At 58.6% G+C, this 21,170-nt stretch overlaps 7 protein-coding genes across 7 annotated transcripts; 5 read left to right on the top strand and 2 right to left on the bottom strand.

Moving 5' to 3' along the window:
• Positions 1–160: 160 nt before the first annotated feature.
• PSEUBRA_000996 (Short-chain dehydrogenase/reductase SDR) lies at positions 161–1,213 on the top strand (the record flags this gene model as incomplete). The annotated part of the gene is made up of 1 exon (XM_016434300.1): positions 161–1,213. One exon carries the CDS (start codon positions 161–163, stop codon positions 1,211–1,213), a length of 1,053 nt encoding a protein of 350 aa, XP_016294387.1.
• Positions 1,214–1,470: 257 nt separating this feature from the next.
• On the bottom strand, positions 1,471–3,216 carry PSEUBRA_000997 (OB-fold nucleic acid binding domain, AA-tRNA synthetase-type; the record flags this gene model as incomplete). Its single annotated transcript, XM_016434315.1, has 1 exon — positions 1,471–3,216. The coding sequence occupies one exon, from the start codon at positions 3,214–3,216 to the stop codon at positions 1,471–1,473; it is 1,746 nt and encodes a 581-aa protein (XP_016294388.1).
• A 924-nt stretch (positions 3,217–4,140) lies between these two features.
• On the top strand, positions 4,141–12,123 carry PSEUBRA_000998 (protein of unknown function DUF3554; the record flags this gene model as incomplete). Its single annotated transcript, XM_016434286.1, has 1 exon — positions 4,141–12,123. One exon carries the CDS (start codon positions 4,141–4,143, stop codon positions 12,121–12,123), a length of 7,983 nt encoding a protein of 2,660 aa, XP_016294389.1.
• A 919-nt stretch (positions 12,124–13,042) lies between these two features.
• On the top strand, positions 13,043–14,204 carry PSEUBRA_000999 (Mitochondrial substrate/solute carrier; the record flags this gene model as incomplete). Its single annotated transcript, XM_016434309.1, has 2 exons — positions 13,043–14,035; positions 14,127–14,204. 2 exons carry the CDS (start codon positions 13,043–13,045, stop codon positions 14,202–14,204), a joined length of 1,071 nt encoding a protein of 356 aa, XP_016294390.1.
• A 368-nt stretch (positions 14,205–14,572) lies between these two features.
• PSEUBRA_001000 (Anoctamin) lies at positions 14,573–17,161 on the top strand (the record flags this gene model as incomplete). The annotated part of the gene is made up of 1 exon (XM_016434307.2): positions 14,573–17,161. The coding sequence occupies one exon, from the start codon at positions 14,573–14,575 to the stop codon at positions 17,159–17,161; it is 2,589 nt and encodes an 862-aa protein (XP_016294391.2).
• Positions 17,162–17,289: 128 nt separating this feature from the next.
• Positions 17,290–17,997, bottom strand: PSEUBRA_001001 (Ribonucleoprotein LSM domain protein; the record flags this gene model as incomplete). Its single annotated transcript, XM_016434326.2, has 4 exons — positions 17,290–17,583; positions 17,663–17,761; positions 17,855–17,896; positions 17,995–17,997. The coding sequence occupies 4 exons, from the start codon at positions 17,995–17,997 to the stop codon at positions 17,290–17,292; spliced, it is 438 nt and encodes a 145-aa protein (XP_016294392.2).
• A 457-nt stretch (positions 17,998–18,454) lies between these two features.
• On the top strand, positions 18,455–20,107 carry PSEUBRA_001002 (uncharacterized protein; the record flags this gene model as incomplete). Its single annotated transcript, XM_059464494.1, has 1 exon — positions 18,455–20,107. One exon carries the CDS (start codon positions 18,455–18,457, stop codon positions 20,105–20,107), a length of 1,653 nt encoding a protein of 550 aa, XP_059320903.1.
• Positions 20,108–21,170: the final 1,063 nt, after the last annotated feature.

Here is a 21,170-nt window from a genome sequence, read left to right on the forward strand (position 1 = left end):
GCAGTTGCGACCCCCAAGAAGAAATTCCTCACGCGTGACGCTTTGGCCATCTTCATTCGACAGACGCGATTTTAGTTAGAAGATCGTCGACTTGATATCATATCCTCACTTTCTTTCACACCATCTCAAGATCCTTTACCGTCCATCGGATCACGGCAACATGGCGATCGAACAGCAATTCGACGGCCTTCTGCGTCACGTCGGTCTTCGGGTCGACCACGGCCTGACGCCTCTCTCTGCCACCCTCGTGGTCCTCGCGCTCCTCGGCGCACTCACGGTAGGAACATTCGTGCTTCGTCTTGTCCTGCTCTTTGCCGACCTCTACATCCTCCCCGGCAAGCCAGTGTCCAAATTTGGCGCCAACAAGAAGGACTACCACAAAGCGGCGTGGGCCGTTGTCACCGGTGCCACGGACGGCATCGGTCGCGAGTTTGCCATCCAGCTTGCCAAGAAAGGTTTCAACATCCTCCTCGTCTCTCGCAGCCCTGAGAAGCTAGGCGCTGTTGCGGCCGAGATCGAAGCTGCCAGCCCTGGCGTTCGAACCAAGACGCAGGCGATCGACTTTGCGCTTGGCGACGAACGCCAGTACGAAGGCCTCGAGCACACGGTCAAGGACCTCAACATCGGTGTGCTGGTCAACAACGTGGGCAAGTCGCACGACATGCCCGTCACCTTCGCCGAGACGACCGAGGAGGAGATGGAGGACATTATCGAGATCAACGTCGTCTCTGTTCTTCGCGTGTCGCGCATGATCATCCCCGGCATGGTGGCGCGCAAACGCGGACTGGTGCTCAACCTCGGCTCGTTCGCTGGTCAAGTGACGACCCCCATGCTGGCCACGTACGCCGGTAGCAAGTCGTTCCTCAGCGGCTGGTCGCAGGCCATGGGCGAAGAGCTCCGCAGGAGCAATGTCACCGTCAGCCTGCTCAACACGTACTTTGTCGTTTCCAACCTGTCCAAGATTCGCAGGTCGAGCGCGATGATTCCGACCCCCAAGCAGTATGTTGCGCAGGTGCTCAAGACGATCGGCAGGAACGGAGGCGCCGTTGGCAGGCCGTACACGTCGACGCCGTGGCCCGGACATGCGCTGGTCGACTGGGCTACGACATTCGTGCTGCCCAGGGGCTGGTTGCTCAGCTACACCTACGGGCAGCAGGTGACGACGAGGAAGAGGGCTATCAGGAAAGCCGAGAAGGCGATCAAGTCGACCTAAACATTCAACGTGCGAAGGACAGCACAGCCATTACAATGCCCGTGCTCAGAGTAGATTAACTGTCTTTTGGTGCAGACGTTCCAGGCTCGACTGCTTCACTCGTTCCCACCACGTACGCTCATCATGCCGAAGAGCGCCTCAATCAAAAGACATCTTAAAGCTCAATTCCGAGCAGGGTTTCATATCATGGCGATGAGTCTGTGCAAGTTTCAATTGCTGAACAACAAAGTGATAGGCAAGGACAGAAAGAGCCCGCTTCAAGGAGTGCATCTACCAGTCCACCTCGGGTAGAGACTTGCCTCCCTGACGGTCCACCTGTTGGTCAACCAAGCCAGGAACCTCTCGACACCCAAGCCGTAACCGCCGTGTTCGCAGGTGCCGTACTTCCTCTGGTCGGTGTACCAGAAGTAAGGGGCGGCGTCGATGCCTTCTGCCTTGTACGCCTCCAACAACTCGTGTTGGTCGGCCATCCTCATGGATCCACCGACGATCTCGCCTACACCGGGCATCAGAACGTCGACCGAATCCGTGAAACCCTCGTCGCCCTCGGTGCGCTTCATGTAGAAGCTCTTGATCTCGCGCGGGAAACCGCAGAGGAAGATGGGCACGTTGAGGTCGTCGGTCATCTTGCGCTCGGCGGCCTCGGCGATGTCGTCGCCGATCTTGTGCGGCTGACCGTCCTCGTTGGGGATGTCGTGGTCGTTGAGCCACTGGATGGCCTCCTTGTAGTCCATGCGACGGAAGGGGCGCGAGGGCATCTGGAAGTTGGGGTTGAGCTGGTCGAGCAACGCCTTGGCGCGAGGGTCCTCGAGGACGCGCGAGAGCGTACCGCAAATAAGCTGCTCCAGATGCGCAAGCAGGTCGTCGAACGAGATAAACGCAAGCTCGGCTTCAAGATGCGTGTACTCGGACAGGTGACGACGAGTGTGCGACTTTTCGGCTCGGAACGACTCTTGGACACAGAAGACGTCGCCGAGCGAAGGGAGACAGGTCTCGAGGTAGAGCTGCGAGCTTTGGGTGAGGTAGGCGGGCTGACCGTAGTAGTCGAAGCTGAAGAGGGTGGAACCGCCCTCGACCTGAGTCTGTACCATGCAGGGCGGGGTGACTTCGGTCACTCCAATGCTGTCGAACTCGGCACGGAAAGCTTTGAGCACTTCAGCGCGCACCTTGAGCACGGCGGAAGCGGTCTCGCCACGGATGACGAGATGACGACGGTCGGCCAAGCTGTTGGGATCGGCGGTCTCGGCGACGACGTTGGTGTAGGCCTCGTCTCCACCAGGAGCCTTGCCAAGGCACTTCCAGTAGTCAGCAACGAGCTCGTGGCCGCCGGGAGCGGTCTTGCCCTCGGGCACCGCCTTGAGCTGACCCTGGATCTCGACAGTCGACTCAGTGGTCAGGGTAAGAGCGTCGTAGGTGGTGGTGAGCTTGCCAGAGAGAACGACCTGAAGGTATCCGGTACCGTCACGGAGGACGATGAAAGTGAGGTCCTTCTGCGAACGAAGACGGTGCACCCATCCGCTGATCTTGACGCGCTGATCACGGAAGTTGCTTCCCTGGTTGATCTTGATCTTCTTTGCCGAGGAAGAGGGTTCTTCGAGAATCACCTTCTTGCTCTCTTCGAGCCTCTTCTCGTCGTTGGCAGCCGATGCCTGATCCTTGGCAGCCTGCTCGCTCGCCTTTTCCTTTTTCTTGAGCGCAGTAGCATAGAGCTTGCTGACCTTCTTGGAAGCAGAAGCTGAGATGGGAGCGTAGCCATCAGCATCGACGCCGTCCTCACCAGGAGTAGCGTCGGCCTTCTTGGTGAAGACGGAAGCGTCTTGGCCCTTTGCGAGAAGAGCGGCTAATGGTGTTGCGAAGGGCGAAGACTTGGAACCATCTGCGGTCTGATCGTTGCCAGCCTTTTCGTCGACGTAGACGGGTGGACCGCCGCCGATCGTCTTCTTGTCGCTGGAGATGTGAAGGGCCTCTGCGGCCGAAGCCAATGCGTCCTTGATTGCGGACATGATCGTGTGTCGAATGTGGATCTCTGCAGAGAAAGGGATCGTGAGTGAAGGAAGGGAAGATAAGGAATGGAAAATGGACCGAGCGGATTGAATGAATGATTGGATCACGCTGTCCGCTGCAAAGGCTCGCCGCGTGCTGGCTGAGCTGCGCCGGGCTGACTCGAATTTCTTCTCAGATCCAGGCAAGGAAAGGCTACCCGATGCGCCTTCCACCTAAGCGCAAAAATAGAGTTGCCTGCAGCCCGAAGGCGTAGATCTTGCCCGATCTGCTGTGACAGAGAGAGAGATCTGCTCATAGGGCAAGTGGCCGTCCGCTTCTGCTTGCTTCCTGCTCACATACTCGCTCACAGATGGATAGTGGAATTACAGATTGAACGATAGGCTCACTCTACCAGAAGCGACACGAGCATCGACATGAGCCGTACCATGGCTCACGAACTTCGATCTTCAGGGTCCACCAACAAGGGACCGACTGCGGCTGAGCTCGACCTGGCACTCTAACACCTTAGAACAATTCGACTCGCTCCGTGCCGATCCTCGTTCTTCTCCGACTTCGACATGCCGGTCTAGACTAGTCGATAGCTGACTTGCATGAAGCCTGCGGCTTGATCCAGCACCTCGGAGAGCACGGCACGCAAAGTCATGCTGCCGACTTGCCAAGCGATCAAGATGAGACGAATGAGGCAAAGAGAGAGAGAGAGCAATCTTTTCTCAAGGCTGAGCACGCTTTGGCCTCGTGATGTGTGACAGTCGAGTGAATTGGAAGCGAGCGATTTTCTCGTCTGTGCTCGAGACTCAGTTCTTCCAATTTGGTTTTGGTGTTTGTCATTCAAGCTGCTCAGCTTCTTCATCTCTCCCTCACTCACTTGCTACGCTACGCTTGCTTCAGTACAGCAAGCTGCTACGCCTCACCGCTTGCGCCGCATGCTAGCCAAGAAGCGCGACCTTAAGAACTGGATACAGCGGGCCTCCTCAGAACCCCACCAGGAACCCTACGACTCGGACGACGACCTCGCTCCTGCAAAGATGAGCGTCTCGGGCGATGATGACAGGGAGACCATCGACCCTCTCACCAACTGGTCCGCCTTCGTTCAAGATGCTCACATCCATCTCAACTCCACCAGCACACGCCAGCGCCTCCAATTTCTACAACGAGACGCTGTCAAAGCTGCAGAGCTGTCCGAGCTTCCATCGGTGCAGAGGGCAGAGCTCCTCACTCTCATCCTGCGTACCTACTCCAAATACATAGATCGCGAATCCAGGCTCGCTGCCCTCGGTGTCTTCTCCAGACTCGTCTCCATGGACGAAGCAGCTACTTCACCAGACACAAACGGCCCTGTAGCAAAACATGCCCTCGCTTGGCTCAAGAGAGAGGCAGAACGCATCTGCAAGCCTTCCACCACCACATCGCTTCCGACCATTGCAGCACTACACGCCTACGTCTGCACTCTCTACTCCACTTGGTGCGCCCGTGTCACCGCCAGCAGCGAGGACCCAAAACCACATTCCTTACCGGCCTTCGAGCCGCTTGTCCAGCTCCTTGCAACCACTCATGATACCATCCTCTCCGACACAATCGGACGCGACAGTGTCAGGAAGAACGCCGTTGCCTTGACCCGCCGCAAGTTGCGCAAAGCTCATGCGTGCCTGCCACGTCTCATGAGCATCCTCTGTGCTACTCCTACTCCAGCCGCCGCCATTCGCTCCTCAGCACTCCTCGGCGAGGCTGTCGGTGTCTGCACAAGGCTCCGAGCGGGCTCTGAACAGACAAAAGGCGCGCCAAGCGGCATCGGTCGTGGCTACATCAAGGACGTCAAGAAAGAGATCCTCGCCTTCTACAGCACACAGATCGTAGCTTCCAAGACCGCCGTGCCCGAGCACTCGCTACGCGCTTTCGACGACTTTGTCGCCGATCAGGTTACAGAGCAAGACCTTTCTGCCACTCTGCGACCTCAGCTGGAAAAGATGCTCCTTCGCTCACCCGAAGTGGCTCTGCCCATCGCAACAAGGCTTTTCACCGCTGTCAAAGTCGACGTAGGCCCCCATGCCAAGCCATTGCTCAATCCCGTCATCTCCGCATCACGGTCTTCCAACGCGGCCACCAGGACAAAGGCCTCCGACTTCTTCGCGGTTCTGTCCGCACGCATCCGCGACGACGATGCTGCCAAGACGGCGGTGGTAGAAGAACTGCTTGCCATTCTCAAGGCAGGCAAGGCAGCAACGCCAGAGGCTAGGACTTCCATCTATCTCATGCTCTCTTCTGTTGCACCCGGCGAGGCTGCGAAGAGCTCTACAGTCGTCGAAGTCATCGCCTCTCTGCTGGCCAAGGAGTCGCAAGAGGCCTCCATGCATGCTGCTGTTGTTGCCATCGCGCATCACCTCGCCTGGCTACTTGGACAGGCTGACGCTTTGCCAGCTACGTCTGTATCTGCCGCCATCACAAAGGAGATGCAGAACGCAAAGGTCCCCATCAGGAAAGCCGTCTGCCTGGCCGTCGGAGACCTTTTCTGGTCCATGACAGCTGAGCAGGCAGCCACCTCTGCCACCCGCGCCTTCGCAGAATCCCTCTTGCCTGGTTTCGAGGCCAATCTCAAGAATGCGTCCACCAACCCGCTCACGGCTCCTGGTGGTCCTCTTGAAGGCTACATCGCTGCGGCAGTCCTCGAAGGCCGTCTAGCAAGCCTAGGCTCTAGCAAGATTGACGGCGTCCTCAGCAAAAATGCCGCTCTAGAAGGTATCTTGATCGTCGAGCCCAAGCCTTCCTTCCTTCTTGCGGACAAGGTCTTCCGCAAGATCGCCACACCAGAAGAGGAGATCTGGCTCTCGCGCGCTTTGAAAGCCATCATCGAGCGTCGCAGCCAGATCTTGACCGCAGATCAGGCAGTGCAGGTCCAGCTCGCTCTTGCGCTTATTCACGTGCTCTTCCACGCCACGGGACCCAACTCGAAGCGCTCAGTGCTGGCCTTGGTACAAGAGCTTGCTCAGGTCGAGCCTGTCCTCACACACGATATTGTCACCTCCGGCATCTCTTCGTTCCTCCAGCACCCGCAGCTCTCGACAAGTGCCGCCGCTTCGTCGGCAACAAAAGCCAATGGCGCACTCTCCGCGGCATCGGCGTCGACTGGTGCTGCTGCGACCGCATCTGTGGATGCGGAGGACGCCAAGCCATCTGCCGAGACCCGTGCGCGCGATCTTCGTCGTCTTCTGTCCGCAGCTTCCACTTTCTCGGAGGAGCTCGACCCAGAGGCGAGGAAGAAGGCGCTCGTCGACACGCTCGTGCTTTCTCACCACGCCGACTTGCTCGATCGCGGCACTTCCTGCTTCATGGATCTCACTTTCAAGGCCAAGATCCTCCCCATCGACCTGATTACCTCCAAACAGCAGGACCTCATCTCGGCTGTGCGCACGGCCATTGACGACGCCCATCTGCGAGAAGCAGGCTTCGCCGCTCTGACGACACTCGTTCGCCTCGCTCCCGACTCTGTCATGGCCGAGCTCGTCTCGCAGATCGAGGTGGATGCGCCCTTAGACGATCTACGCGCACTCACACAGGACGATCTGGGCATGTGGAGTACCGAGCCTGGCTCTTTGTACGTCGACGTACTCTCTAACACCAAGACAGAGACGGTCGACAAGAACAACAAAAACGCAAAGATGGATCAGTGGGAAGCCGAGCTCCGTGCCGACATTGCCAAGAAAAAGGCAGCGCAGAACAAGACGCTCACAAAGGAGCAGAAGGCTGCTGTCGATGCACAGTCCAAGATCGAGGCGCAAGCACGAGCTAAAGTCGAAGAGATTCGGTCTCGCTATGTGCGCTCGCTCCGCACAGTCTCGTCGATCGTCGGCGCGCGTACCGAGGAGATGCAGAGCTACATGCAAACGCTCGTCAACTTTGTTCTCCACACTTTTGAGATCTCTCAAGCTCGCTTACTGTTCGAGAAGGAGGCGAAAGAGGCCTTCTGGGCGCTCTCGAGCTGCTGCTCTATCCGACTGGAAGCCTACTCCATGTTCATCGGTGTGGCGCTGCTGCGCACCATCGACGAGGAGCTCGTGCAGGAAGACTTCCGCGCTGAGCCCATCAACGAGCTTGTGCTTCGCATTCTCTACCGTCTGCGATCTCTGTCCGAGCAGTCTCCTCTGGATCCCGGCACGGTCGCCTTCACCGATCCGCTCATCGTTCGCATCGTGCGGGCGGGCGGGTTTGGTGTCGATTCAGAGGACACAGACTCGGTCCTGGAGCAGATCCAGCTCTCGCTCGACTTCATCGACTTTCACGGCTCCGCGTGCGAAGACATGCGCTATCCTCGTTCGTCATTCATCGACAGCCTGGTCACGATCGTGGCAAAGCACACACAGATCTCCAAAGATGCTGTCTCGGCGCTGCGGGACATTGGCGAGGCGCTCAGGACGACGGCACTGCCCGCTGAAATCCACAAGCTGCTGTCCAACACTATGGTGGACGAGGTGTACGTGCGCAATGGCTGCCTTCAAGCCATCCAGCCGCTCGATCTCACCGATCTCGTCTTCCCTCTGGAGCTGTGGCTGGCTTGTCACGACGAGGACGAGGAGAATGCGCGACTTGCCGAAAAGGCGTGGGAGGAGAACGGTCTCGATGTGCCAGAGGCTTTCGCCGATCCGCTGATTGCTCTGCTCGAGCACAAGATCGCCTACGTCCGCGACAGCTGTGCCCGTGCTCTTGCTGCTGCTACCGAGCAGCACCCCGAGCAAGTGTCAAGTGTCGTCGCCAAGCTCTGCCAGCTGTACAAGGAGAGGAACAAGGTGTTGGCTGCCGAATACGACCGTTTCGGTATGGTCATCGATTCGACCAAGAACCGTCAGGACCCCTGGCAGACGCGTGCGGCCATCGCCGTTGCCTTGCGTCACCAGTCTCCCTACCTGCAAGGCACCGACGTACCCACCTTCTTCGAGTTCATGATCGACGGACAAGCGCTTGGAGACCGCAGCGAAGACGTGCGACCCAAGATGCTCGAAGCTGCCACTGTTGTGATCGATACACACGGCAAGGAGCACCTCTCGAAGCTAATTGCTATGTTTGAAGCCTTCTTCAGCAACCCTCAGGGCTCGACAGCGGACGACGGCATCACAGAGGCCGTGGTCATTCTTCTCGGTCGCGAAGCTCGTCACCTCGACCCCAAGGATCCCCGCGTCAGCAAGGTCGTTGATCGACTCACTGACGCTCTCAAGACACCCTCCGAGCTTGTCCAGTCAGCCGTCGCGGACTGCTTGCCGCCGCTCGTCCGCGCCATCAGCAAGGATGTCCCGCGCCTCTTTGATTCGCTCTTCAAGGAGCTTTTCGATGCTCCCAAGTACGCTAGCCGACGTGGTGCCGCGTACGGTCTCGCAGGCCTCGTGATGGGTCGAGGTATCAGCAGCATCAAGGAGTTTGACGTCATGAACAAGCTCGCCGAAGCTTTCGAGGACGCCAAGAACCCGACGCGCCGACAAGGAGTCATGTTCGCGTACGAGACCTTGACGTTGACGCTCAAGAGGCTCTTTGAGCCCTACATCATCGGCATCTTGCCGCAGATGCTGGCCGGATTCGGTGACGTCTCGAGTGATGTGCGTGAGGCCACGCAGGATGCCGCCAAGGCGATCATGCAGAATGTCTCTGGACACTGTGTCAAGATCATTCTGCCTACACTGTTGTCTGGTCTCGACGAGAAGCAGTGGAGGACCAAGAAGGGAGCCATTGAGCTGCTCGGTGCCATGGCCTACTGTGCGCCCAAGCAGCTCTCGCTCTCGCTGCCGACCGTCATCCCGCGCCTCAGCGAGGTACTGACCGACTCGCACACTCAGGTGCGCACGGCAGCGAACAAGAGTCTGAAGCAGTTCGGTGAGGTGATCAACAACCCAGAAATCAAGGAGCTGGTCCCGGTGCTGCTCAAGGCTCTCATCGACCCCAACACCAAGACGGGCACCGCTCTCAAGGGTGTGCTCGAGACGAGCTTCGTCCACTACATCGACTCGCCCTCTCTGGCGCTCGTTATTCCCATCATCGATCGTGGTCTCAAGGAGCGCAGCGCCACAATTCAGAAGGATGCAGCTCGCATTGTCGGCAACTTGGCCGGTCTCACCGACTCGAAGGACTTTGTGCCGTACCTTGGCAAACTCATCCCGATGGTCCGTCTGGTGCTCATTTCGCCCGTGCCCGAGGCGCGTGCTGTAGCTGCCAAGGCGCTCGGTACGCTCGTCGAGCGACTCGGAGAAGTGCACTTTGTCGACCTGGTTCCCTCGCTTTTGGGTGTGCTGCGATCCGACGCTACCGGTGTCGATCGCCAAGGTGCTGCCCAGGGTCTCGCCGAAGTGTTGGCGGGTCTCGGCATGGAGCGCATGGAGAATTTGCTGCCCGAAATCATCAACAGCGCTTCGGATCCCAAGGCCTACGTGCGAGAAGGCCACATCTCGTTGCTCATCTATCTTCCCGCGACGTTCGGTCATCGTTTCGCGCCTCATCTTGGTCGCATCATCCCGCCGATCCTCAGCGGTATCGCCGACGACGCCGAGACGGTTCGAGAGGCTTCGATGCGTGCTGGTCGCATGATCATCGCCAATTACTCGTCAAAGGCGGTGGATCTGCTCTTGCCTCATCTCGAGACGGGTCTGTTCGACGAGGCGTGGCGTATCCGAATGTCGTCCTTGCAGCTCACTGCCGATCTGCTCTTCCGTCTTTCCGGTATTTCGGGCAAGAACGAGGTGGAGGACGAAGGTGTCGACGAGGATATGGAGCATCTGGCTGCCAACAACTCGGTGCAGCGTGCGCTCGTGGAAGCGCTCGGTCAAGAGAGGCGCGATCGCATTCTGGCATCCATCTACATTGTGCGACAAGACCCCAACATCCCTGTACGACAAGCTGCCATCCACACGTGGAAGGCCTTGGTGCACAACACACCGCGGACGGCTCGCGAAGTGTTGCCGACGATGCTCGACATTCTCATCAAGTCACTCGCCTCGAACGGCGACGAGAACCGGGAGATGGCCGCCAGGACGCTCGGAGAGCTGGTCAAGAAGCTGGGCGAGAAGATCTTGCGCGAAACCATTCCCATCTTGCGGATGCGTGGTGCCACGTCGGAGGATCCCAAGACGCGATCGGGTGTCTGCTACGCCGTCACCGAGGTGCTGGCCAACTCGACCAAGGGTCAGCTGGAGGATCACGAGGATGCCATCATTGCCGTCGTTCGTCACGCGCTCGTCGACGAGTCCCAGTCAGTGCGACATGCCGCTGCCCAGGCATTCGATGCGACGCAGACCTACATTGGTCCTCGCGCCATCGACGAGACCATCCCGACGCTGCTAGAGGCACTGTCGGACACGAGCGGTGGGACTTCCGAGACGGCACTGGCCGCGCTGCGCGAGGTGATGCGAGCTCGTTCGGACGTGGTGTTCCCTGTGCTGGTGCCCACGCTGATCGCCCAGCCGATCACATCCTTCAATGCTCGTGCGCTTGCCGTGCTGGTGCGTGTCGCCGGCACAGCGCTCAACCGACGTCTGTCGAACATTCTCACAGCGCTCTCCAAGGCGCTGGATACGGAGAAGGACGAGACAATCCGTGCCGACCTGCAGACTGCCGTGGAAGCACTGCTTGGTTCGGTCTCGGACGTCGACGGTCTGCACCAGACGATGCTGCTCCTGCTCGGATGGGCGGGATCCAATTCGTCGCCGCAGCAGCGTGTGGCTGGATGCAACTTCTTCAAGGTGTTCTGCCAGGTCAAGAAGTCATCGGTCGATGTATCGGACTATCTGGTCGACTGGCTGCGCAAGCTTGTCTCGCTGCTCGATGACCCGGTCCCGGCCGTGGTCGATGCTGCATGGGAGGCTCTGGACGCTTGCCTCAAGACGGTGAGCAAGGACGAGCTGGAAGGACTGGTGGTGCCGCTGCGTCGCAGTTTGGAGAACACGGGTGCTCCCGGCCGCGAGCTGGCAGGTTTGTGCCGACCCAAGGGCGCGTCCCCACTGGTTCCGGTCTTCCTCGCCGGTCTCATGAACGGCACTCTCGACCAGAGGCAGAACGGCGCGTTGGGTCTGTCGGATATTGTGGAGCGTACGTCGTCTGACGCCATCAAGCCGTTTGTCACGTCGATGATCGGACCTCTGATTCGATTGTGCGGTGACCGTCACCCGCCTCCCGTCAAGGCCGCCATCCTCACGAGTCTGGACACGATGGTGCGACGCATTCCTGCGCTGGTGCGACCGTTCTACCCGCAGCTGCAGCGATCGTACCAGAAGGCGGTGTCGGATGCGTCAAGCGCTACGGTGCGCACCAAGGCCGGTGTGGCGCTGGGCAACCTGATGGCGCTGCAGACACGTGTGGATCCTGTGATCGCCGAGCTGGTGCAGGGCGCTCGTGCTGGTCTGGGTGAGAGTGGTGGTGCCAGCGCTGTGGCTTCTGCTGGGTTGGCAGGAGCGGCTGGTGGCGGTTCGAGCGATCCAGCTGATCTGGCCGACTCGTTCGCTCATGCTCTCGCCCACGTCCTCACCAACGCACCTGCCAAGAACATCGGACAGGCGAGCCGTGATCAAGTGCTGGCGCTCATAGATGCTACGTTTGACGCGCCTATCACGATCAAGGATGCGTTCCGACAAGGGATGGCCGAGGTGGTGGGTTCGCTGGTCAAGCTGGACCCCGCTATGGCAACGACGGTGCTGCAGAAGCACGTGGTTGGCGGTGGCGCAGGCGACGTCGCGCTGCAGTCTCAAAGTGTGCGCGCGGCTCTAGAGAAGGATGCGGTGGCATTGCACGAGCTTGGACTGGCGGATGAGCTGGTCAAGGCGGTCATGTCGTGGATCAGTCAAGGGTCGGCCATCTCGCGGCCTGCGAAAGAGTCGAGGGAGCTCGTCCGCGACTCATCGGCTTGGAAGGCAGAGGCCAAGGCTGCTGATTGGATCTGATAGTCATTCCATTGTCAGCATGTCTCTGCTCATGCTGCATACTCCTAAACAATATGATATGAAACGTGCTTCATCGTAGTGACTTGTGTGAGTTGAGTGTATGTTCTGTGGTAGCCTCGAAGCTCTTGCTTTGATGACTGCGCTAGCCTCGAGTCGGACGGGAAAAGGTGGGCGCGCCACGACGTCATCGCTGTCAGAAAGGAATGGCCGGAAAGGGAAGCAATTTTGGAATCGCTTTTGAGGCAGCAGACGGCGACCTTGATGAAACTTGAAAATGGAAATTGAACCAAGCCCAGACCGTGCTCTCTCAGCTTTGTCCGGTTTATCGGGTTCTTTTTGGATGCCGGCTGGCGGTGCGCCCTCTCTCGCGTAGCAAGTCCTTCGACTCCTTCTCAACGGGCCATACAGTATGATGGCCAACCGAAGTCACAGTGATGGGCCAAAGAGGTTTGGGCCGTTGGCAGCGATGCGGAAAGGGAGAGGTTGAGGCTGAGGAAAGCCATCTGTCAGCATCGAGTTAGCTCGTTGTCTGCGGTCTCAAGACCCTGACTCGCTTGCCGACTTTATCTCGACCATCGCGGCCGGCCTCCATTTCTGAGCCGGCACAAGGCGAGATTCGCAAGTGCCCGCGTGAATGGGACAATTTTAGATACGGACAAGGCGGGCAAAAGAAGCAACCGGAGGATGTCTGCCTTTCATGCCGTATCCTGATCCTTCCTCCGGTCGACCATCATCCGTTCTCACACCCGCTCGTTCTCACTGCCTGTCGCACAAGCTCACATCCAACGCTACTGCATCCTCACATTGCTGCGGTGTAACGGCTCAGCCATCCTGCTCAAGCGCTTGTCCTCATCTAAGAACGACGTCAGGACCTGTCAGCACCCAATCTGAATCGGTCGAATCGCATACATCCATCAAGATGGCACAGAGTCAGCTTCCGCCCTTTGCCCAGGCCACGGCTGGCGCACTCGGCTCGATCACCAGCAACACCTTGGTCTATCCACTGGATCTGCTCTCCACACGATGCCAGACCCAATCTCGCGGGCGAGATGGCAAAGGAGGCTACCGCTCGATCAGTGCGGCGCTGAAGGAGATCGTGGACAAGAACGGCGTTCGAGGGCTCTACCAGGGTCTCGCTTCCGATACACTCTCCAACACGCTCTCCAACTTTTTGTTCTTCTACTTTCGCTCCTTCTTCATGGACTACATCAAAGACCGCAAGAGGGCCAAGCTGCCACCACCGCCCGCGGGAGGCAAAGGCAAAGGCAAGGCGCCATCCATCGTCATCACTGCAGCCGAGGATCTTGCTATTGGAGCGCTGGCAGGAATTGTCTCTCGCTTCTTCACCACGCCGCTCTCCAACGTCACTGTTCGAATGCAGACGTCCGCCACGCCCAAGGAAAAGACGAAGGAGCAGCAGGAGGCTCTCTCCAAGCGCAAGGAGACTGGTGGTGCCCAACCCAGCTCGGACAGCGAATCGGACGACGAAGGGGGTTATGCCGAGGCGGCGGGGATCACGGATGTGCTGCGCGAGATCGTTGCCGAGAAAGGCTGGCTGGGTCTCTGGTCTGGCTTTGAAACGGCTGCAATGCTGAGCATCTCGCCTGCGCTGACGTTCTACTCGACCAACGCCATCTCGACCATGTTGATACCCAAGGAGAAGCGCGAGAGGCCGTCTTCGCTGCAGACGTTCGTCACATCGGCCATCGGAAACAGTATCTCGACCATCATTGTCTTCCCTTTGATCCTCTGCAAGACACGACTGCAGTGGAGGAGCCCAACGGGTAGGAAGATGTACAGGAACTTGCTGGATGTGCTCCGGAAGACGGTGAGGAGGGGAGGACTGAAGGGACTGTATCAAGGATTGGACTCGCAGCTGATCAAGGGGCTGTTTAGCTTCGGTACCACTATGGTAAGTCCTCGCTTTGCTTGCTTCATTGACGAGTCGCTGATTGGACATCATGCTGATCATTGCTCCGTTTGTACTCATGTACGCCTCACAGATGGTCAAGGCACGCATCGAGACGCTCTTTGTGCTGCTCTACCTGTCGATTCGAAACCGTCGCCCTGCATTGGCATGAGTTGCTGTACGACGTCTCGCATCCTAGCCGCATGTATTCGTCCTACGCTATGTGACAGTAGAGCATTGCTCACCGTCATCGACAGCAGCTCGTACATAGCCTTGCTCTGACGTTGTGCGGTCTCTTGATGGCTTGAGGACTGTGAAATGTGGAGAAATGGCGCGAAGAAATTGAAAATGCAAAGTCATGGTTCGGCAAGATGACGGAATGGTTGCACACTTCCGCTGTCAAGAAAAGTGTCCGTGCATGTGCTCAACTGTCATGCATGGCCTTCACCGCCTCAGCACAGCGCAACTGATAGCGTCACCCGCTCCGGCTTGCTTCTTCTCTCTGCACTATCATCGCAGGCTCCCGTTCTGTTCGACATCATGAACGGCGTCAAGCACGATACACCTAGTGCTGCTCCAGCAATCCCACCAAAGCAGTCGTCATCCAGCAGCCCTGGACAGACCGCTGCGAACATGTCTGAAAAGGCGCTTCCTCCCATTCAAGGCGCCCTTCAATCCGCCAAGCAAAGCGTCAAGGATGTCGTCGATCCCTCCTCTGAATATCCAGTACCGCAGTCGACCCCAGACTCGCAGATCGCAGACTACGTCCTCGTCTTCCAGCACATCTCGAAAAAGCATCTTCGCTCCTCAACAAAGGTGCCTGCCTCGGAGCGAGCCAAGATCGCCGCAGAGTATGATAACCTGATCTCACGCATTCGCGGCACGGGTCTGCAGGTTACCAGTCGCGAGGGGTCCAAAGGCTCTGGTCAGATCCTCATCTTCGTCAAGGCTGATGCGCAGCTTCTGCACAGGCTGGCACGTCAGGAGGCGCTCTCGGACTATCTGCACGGCGTGCTCTCGGTGCAACCTCCCCCTCCGCGCTCGTCCAGCTTGCAAGGCTCCAACCAATCCTCAGCCTTGCACTTGACGCCAGCATCACGACTGCGATTGGTCGACTCGCTGCTGACGCTGCCCGACCTGGCCAGTCACGCCGTCAAGGACGCCGGTGGTCAGTCGCAAGTTCCCTCCGGCGCGGGTCTGCGCCTCGGTCTCACCGAATTCCCGCACCTCGTCGATATGAGTGCCATCCACGACCCTGTCTACAACAAAGCCTGGATCAAGCGCTGGTCGCACACCTCGCCCGCCAAAGCCTTCTACGGCGTGGGTCTCGAAGACCTCGATTCGATCCGCGAGCATTTCGGCGAGGACGTCGCACTCTACTTTGGCTTCCTCAACTACTACTTCCAGGCGCTGGCACCGGCCGCTTTGCTGGGACTTTCGTTCTGGCTGCTCGGCCGACCCTTTTCGCCCATCTACTCGCTCGGGCTCGTCTCGTGGTCGTGCCTCACAGTCGAGCTGTGGAGGATGAAGGAGCGGAAGCTGGCGGTTCGTTGGGGCACCCTCGGTGTATCGGAAGTCGATCGTCGCCGACACGACTTTATGCCTCGAACTACGCGAACCGACCCTGCTACCGAGGAGACCGAGGAGGTGTTCGAGTGGTGGCGTCGCGAGCTGCGCGTGGTTCTCTCGTTGCCCATCGTCGCGTTCTTCGCTTCGGCGCTGGCAGCGACGATGACGCTCATGTTTGTGGTGGAGATCTTCATCACTCAGCTCTACCACGGACCGCTAAAGCAAGCGGTGCCATTCATCCCGACCGCGCTGCTGGTGGTCGCAGTGCCACAAATCATGGCTGCCTGGCAGGCGACTGCAGTAGCCATCACAAAGTGGGAGAACCACTACAGCTCCAAATCGTACGACTACTCTCTCACCCTCAAACGCTTTGCCATGCAGGCGATCACCGCGTACGGCGCGCTCACCCTCAGCGCCTACGTGTACATCCCGTTCGGCGAGATGATCATGGAAACCATGGTGTCGCGCGGCTTCTTCGAGGATTCCATCCGCGAGGCCAAACTTCAAGGCAAGATCTCGGAAAAGGGCATCGATTTCCACATCAACCCCGACCGCATGCATACGCAGCTCTTTGCGGTGAGCGTCACGAGTCAGTTTGTCAACGCCTTCACCGAGTTGGCGCTCCCGGTGCTGATGCGCAAATTTGCCGAGTGGCGAGAGGAGCGGGCGGAGAAGAAGACGTCCAATGGCGCTGGTCAGACTCCTACGCGTCAGGGGTCTGTCGACACCACCTCTTCCGGCGAGTCAACCCCGGGTGGGGACGACAGGGAGGAGTCGGAACGACGTTTTGTCTCGCGCGTTCGACGAGAACTCCTCCTGCCACCCTACGATCTTTTCGGCGACTATGCGGAGATGGCCACCCAATTCGGCTTCATTGTGCTTTGGTCTGTCTCCTGGCCCCTCTCACCCGTGATGGGTTTCGTCAATAACTTCTTCGAACTCCGTTCGGATGCGGCCAAGATCAGTGTCAACAATCGCCGACCCATCCCTGTTCGCGCCGAGACCATCGGGCCGTGGCTCGAGACGTTTGGGCTGATTGCGTGGCTCGGCGCTCTCAACAACGCTGCACTCGTCTACCTCTTCCAGCAGAGCGATCAGGCGCTGTTGGACGGACACAGTCGATACGAGACGACGATGCGAAGTCATTTGCATCCGAGCAATGTCACTATGGGGGAGGGGGCGCAGAGTGCGCTGAGCTTCTCGAGACTGCTTCCGCGGCACGTGCCGACGAGCGGACCCGCCGGGGCGATTGTCGCGGCCATCCTGGTGGCGTTGTTGGCCGAACACGTGTATGGGCTCGTGAGGAGCGGCGTGAGGCATATATTGGAGAGACTCATCTGGAGGGGGTCGAACGAGGAGATGATTGTGAGGAGGAGAGAGTGGATGCTGCGTGTCGAGACGATGAAGAGTCACGTCGACGGGCAGATGGACCAGGAGAAGAGGGGGGTGGAGAAGATCCGGCAGTCCATGGAGGGCGATGCCGGTGTGAGCGAGGGATTCTGGAGCCAGCACAAGGATGTTGGTGCCGAAGCGATTCGTGGGTCTGGCAAGGTCGAATAGATGCGAAGCGTTCGAGCATCGTGGTTGGTTTCATCGACGTGATCACATGGAATTGTACGCTGTGTTGCATGTTATGTGGATTGGATCTGTGCCGTGTGTGATGTGTTGATACAAGAGAGCGGATTGGCTTACTGACCTCGTCCCCTTCCCCTTCCGCCACCACCACCACCACCCCTCCCTCCCCGGTCGCCGCCAGCACCGCCGCGTCCACCACCCCGATTAAAGCCTCTTCCACCACCACCACCGCCGCGGTTGCCTAGGCTGACACCACCAGACAATCCACCTCCACCCTGCTGTCGCTGCTTGCGCGCCTGCTCCTCCTGCTCCTTGACCTGGTCGATCACCGAATCTGCTACTCGGCAGTACTTGATCGTGCTACCACGGATGTAGCACTCTTTTTGCTTCCAGAACTGTTCACCGCTCTATTTTACATTAACATCAAGAAAGTTGTCAGTGAATGAGCGTTATGAGAGGCAATAAGCTGGGAAGGAGGAGACTCACAGCACTTGTCTCGTATACCTCGCGCAGAGTGAGGTTCATGAAGTTGTCGCACGCGACCAGGTGGCCATTGAACGTCGAGCCGTTTTTGAGTTCGACGAGCTGTGCCGATGAGATCAAATGAAGCGAGGAGCGAAGCAGAGTCAGCGAGAGTTCGAGGTTGCAATGTAAGCCGGACACAACTTTGCAACTTACCATTGGCTTGTCTTTCGCCGCATTGAGCAACGACAATGGCAACTGCACAGGAGAAGGACAGAGGAAAGAGGAGGTCAGCATCTTTGGTCGGGGTTCGCAGTTTTGACTGTCAACTGTGTTCTGTACGGCTGAAGACGCACCATAATGGAGTATGTTGTAGCTAGCAGCGAGCGCTATGTGAGAGGTGTTGCGTCGAGGGTGATCCTTCTGGTTTAGACAGAGGAGATGTATTCGGACGAGTTGATCTGCCGGTCGATTTGCGATCCTTGTTCGCTGGTTGGCAAAAGTCGTAAGTGGCCCCGCTACCCTCGCAGATGAAGATGTGCGATGTGCTGAAGCTGACTGGCCACGACCTGGGTGAAGTGATGCCAGGGAGATGATGGTCCAAGTGTTGAAGATGTGATGAGGATGCTTGGTTTGTGCTCTTCGCGTCCACTCCACTCGCCCCGATCTGGCGTCGACCCCACCCGATCCATTTTTCTTCTCAACTTGGCTGAGTCGCAAGACACCGTCAAGCTGCATGTTTCTCCACCCTAACCGCAACTCCTTATCCTTCCACCATCCATCCACCCATCACACGACGGGGAGCGCTCTCGGACCATGTCGAGCTTCCGCAACTTGGATGTGCAGCTCGCACAGTGCGAGGGCTTGCAGCAGGCCATCCAGGTCGAGCTCGCCAACCGCGAATACTCGTCCGAAGACGACCCTGTCATGGCCGAATACATCGTCGTCATGCTCGCCAACCAGAAGACCGCCGAGCAGATCACGGCCGAGATGAAAGAGCTCATTGGGGACGAGTACGATGGCGCATTTACAGAGTGGATCTGGAAGGCGACACGGAGCTTCCTCGAACAACATGGCGCTGCGACTGACGCTGCGGAGGGCAGTACTTCTGCTGCCGCCGTTGCGTCCGGGTCGATTTCCAACACCGGCGCTGCCGAAGATTCAGCGCGCACGCGCAATGCCCGTTTGAGGCGAAGCAGGTCCCCTCAGGCGTCTGGCTCGGCTTCTCGCGCTCGTGACAACAGGAGGAGCAGATCTCCAGCGCAGTTGAATGCTCGTCGCGGCGACCAGAGGCGGTCAAGAAGCAGATCCCCACCTGCACCGGCATCACAACGCCGAGATCATAGAATGTCGAGAGACTACAGCAGCAACGAAGCGTGGAAGAACTCATCCTCCACGCGGCGGGACGAACAAACCGCATTCGACGGCGCGGCGTACTGGCGAAACAAGGCGGAGGAACGACGCAGGAATCCACCACCGCGGGTGGGGGCTCCTCCCGGCGAACGGGCGTTTCAGAGTGCCTATGATCAAGCTGTGCGCAACTCTCTAGCCGACACAGCACCCAACGGAAATGCGGGCAGGGAGCTGTTCCCGACTCCGAATCGTAACGACGACCCCGAGCCGCCGACATACGAACAAACAGGCGGCATCAGCATCTTTGGCCGCGCCGGCATTCCGGATCCACGAGCGGCAGAGTTTGTCCCTTCTTTCGCCGCTGTACAGCCAGCAGCAGAGCCCTCAATTGTTGCGCCTGAAGCAGCTGCAAACGGTCAATCGTCCATCTTCTCGCGCATCGACCCGATGCTGCCGGACAACCAGCCTCCCCCCGCAGCAGCTCCAGAATCCACCCATTCGAGCGACTTCCCCACCGCGCCCACCGAAACCTCAATCTGCCGCTGGAACCTCGGCTGCACCAATCCCATGTGTCCCTACTCGCACGCATCGCCATCCGCCGCAGGACCCAATGGCGACCCCAACGCGCTCGTTCTCAGCCAGCAGAACTGCCGTTACGGTGCAGGCTGCACGAACAAGGACTGCACGCGGAGCCACGTCAGTCCTGCTGTGGCGCGCATCCGACCACGAGCTGCTGCGCCGGTATCTTTCGCTCCCGCTGTGGCGCCCGCACCGGTGGCACGACAAACACTGTCAATGGACACGGCGCTCCCGAGCCAATCTACGTCTCGACCGTGTCGATTCGGCGCGGCATGCACGCGGGGAGATTGCTTCTTCTCCCACCCACCGTCGCGGTCCGGCCCTTCGAGCGGCGTTGCGTCGAGCACACCGTGCCGGTTCGGTCTGGGCTGCACTCGTGCGGATTGCTACTTTTCCCATCCCCCTGGTCAACGCGCCATCGCACAGGGGGGGACGGTCAACAGACTCGCCGTGTTCGCGCAGAGCGACGAGCAGATGGAAATCATCATTCCCGGTAGCGCAGAGCGGGAGGGAAGCACGCCCGGCATCACTACATAACTTTCAGAAATATACCTTTTGCTCACCAACTTCATTTGCAGTGTGTTTGTGTTGTGTGAGCGGGGTGCTAGTCGCCGCGCAACGCGAGCCAAGGGTGAACGGTGGAGCTGGAGCACGTGTGCCATTCGCACATGCAGTTCGACGTTGAGGAGGTGGCGTAGTCGAGGCATTTGTGTGCGCGTACCTCCGGCTCGGTTGGCAGACGCCTGGCGACATTCCAGACGTCTTTGATCACTTGCTTGGGGTTGGTTGAGGACTTCGTGCATTCAGTTGCGTGTCCTTTGGCCAACGTCGCGCCTTTGTTCGAATTCGATTTGGTAGGAACTTCGGACGCTTCCTTGCCTTGTCTGGCCATCGCATTTGCTCCATCATTGATCACCTTCGCACATTCCTTCGCCATGTTCACACCTCGATCCTTTCCCTTGGTCACCTCGACGCTTTGCTCGGCTGCCGGGCAGGTGGTAACGAGCTTCGATCGGGGCACATACGTACTCGCCGTATACCTATCATGCACATGCCCCGGCTGCTGCTCAAATTCGGTCGTCCAATCCACCACAAAACGGGGTCCGACCAGATTTCCCATACACACACCGCCGTCGTCCATCAGAACCACCAGTTCCACGGCGTCCACGTCCGCACTCCATCCATGAACGATGCCGAAAACGCCGTGTTGGAGCGTGCGAGCGTACGCAATGAGATCTTCGTACTCCACCGGCGAGGGTGCATACATGAGCTGAAACGTGGGCTTAGAGGTGATAGTGGAGAGAGAGAGAGGGCTCGACGTGTGAATGAGGAGAACCAGCCGGAGTGCTGCGTCGTGAGGTGGACGGGGGAGACGTCGAACAACAGGATCTCGTGTGGTGCGGTGGGGGTTGGGGGAGGGACGGACATGCTGGCGCATGCGAGTGCAGGTGCCCCAAAGTAAAGGGTAGATACGACGAGCTGGGAGGAGTGTAGCAAGGTGAGAAGCAGGGAGGGACTCAGATGGCAAAGTGCGCAAACGGCACCAGGAGCTGTGGAGAGACTCCTTCGGAAAAGCGATGCCTCTTGCGCAGAAACGGCG

This window comes from Kalmanozyma brasiliensis (assembly GCF_000497045.1).
Source record: "Kalmanozyma brasiliensis GHG001 unplaced genomic scaffold PSEUBRA_SCAF11, whole genome shotgun sequence".
In the NCBI taxonomy this organism is placed as follows: Eukaryota; Fungi; Basidiomycota; class Ustilaginomycetes; order Ustilaginales; genus Kalmanozyma; species Kalmanozyma brasiliensis.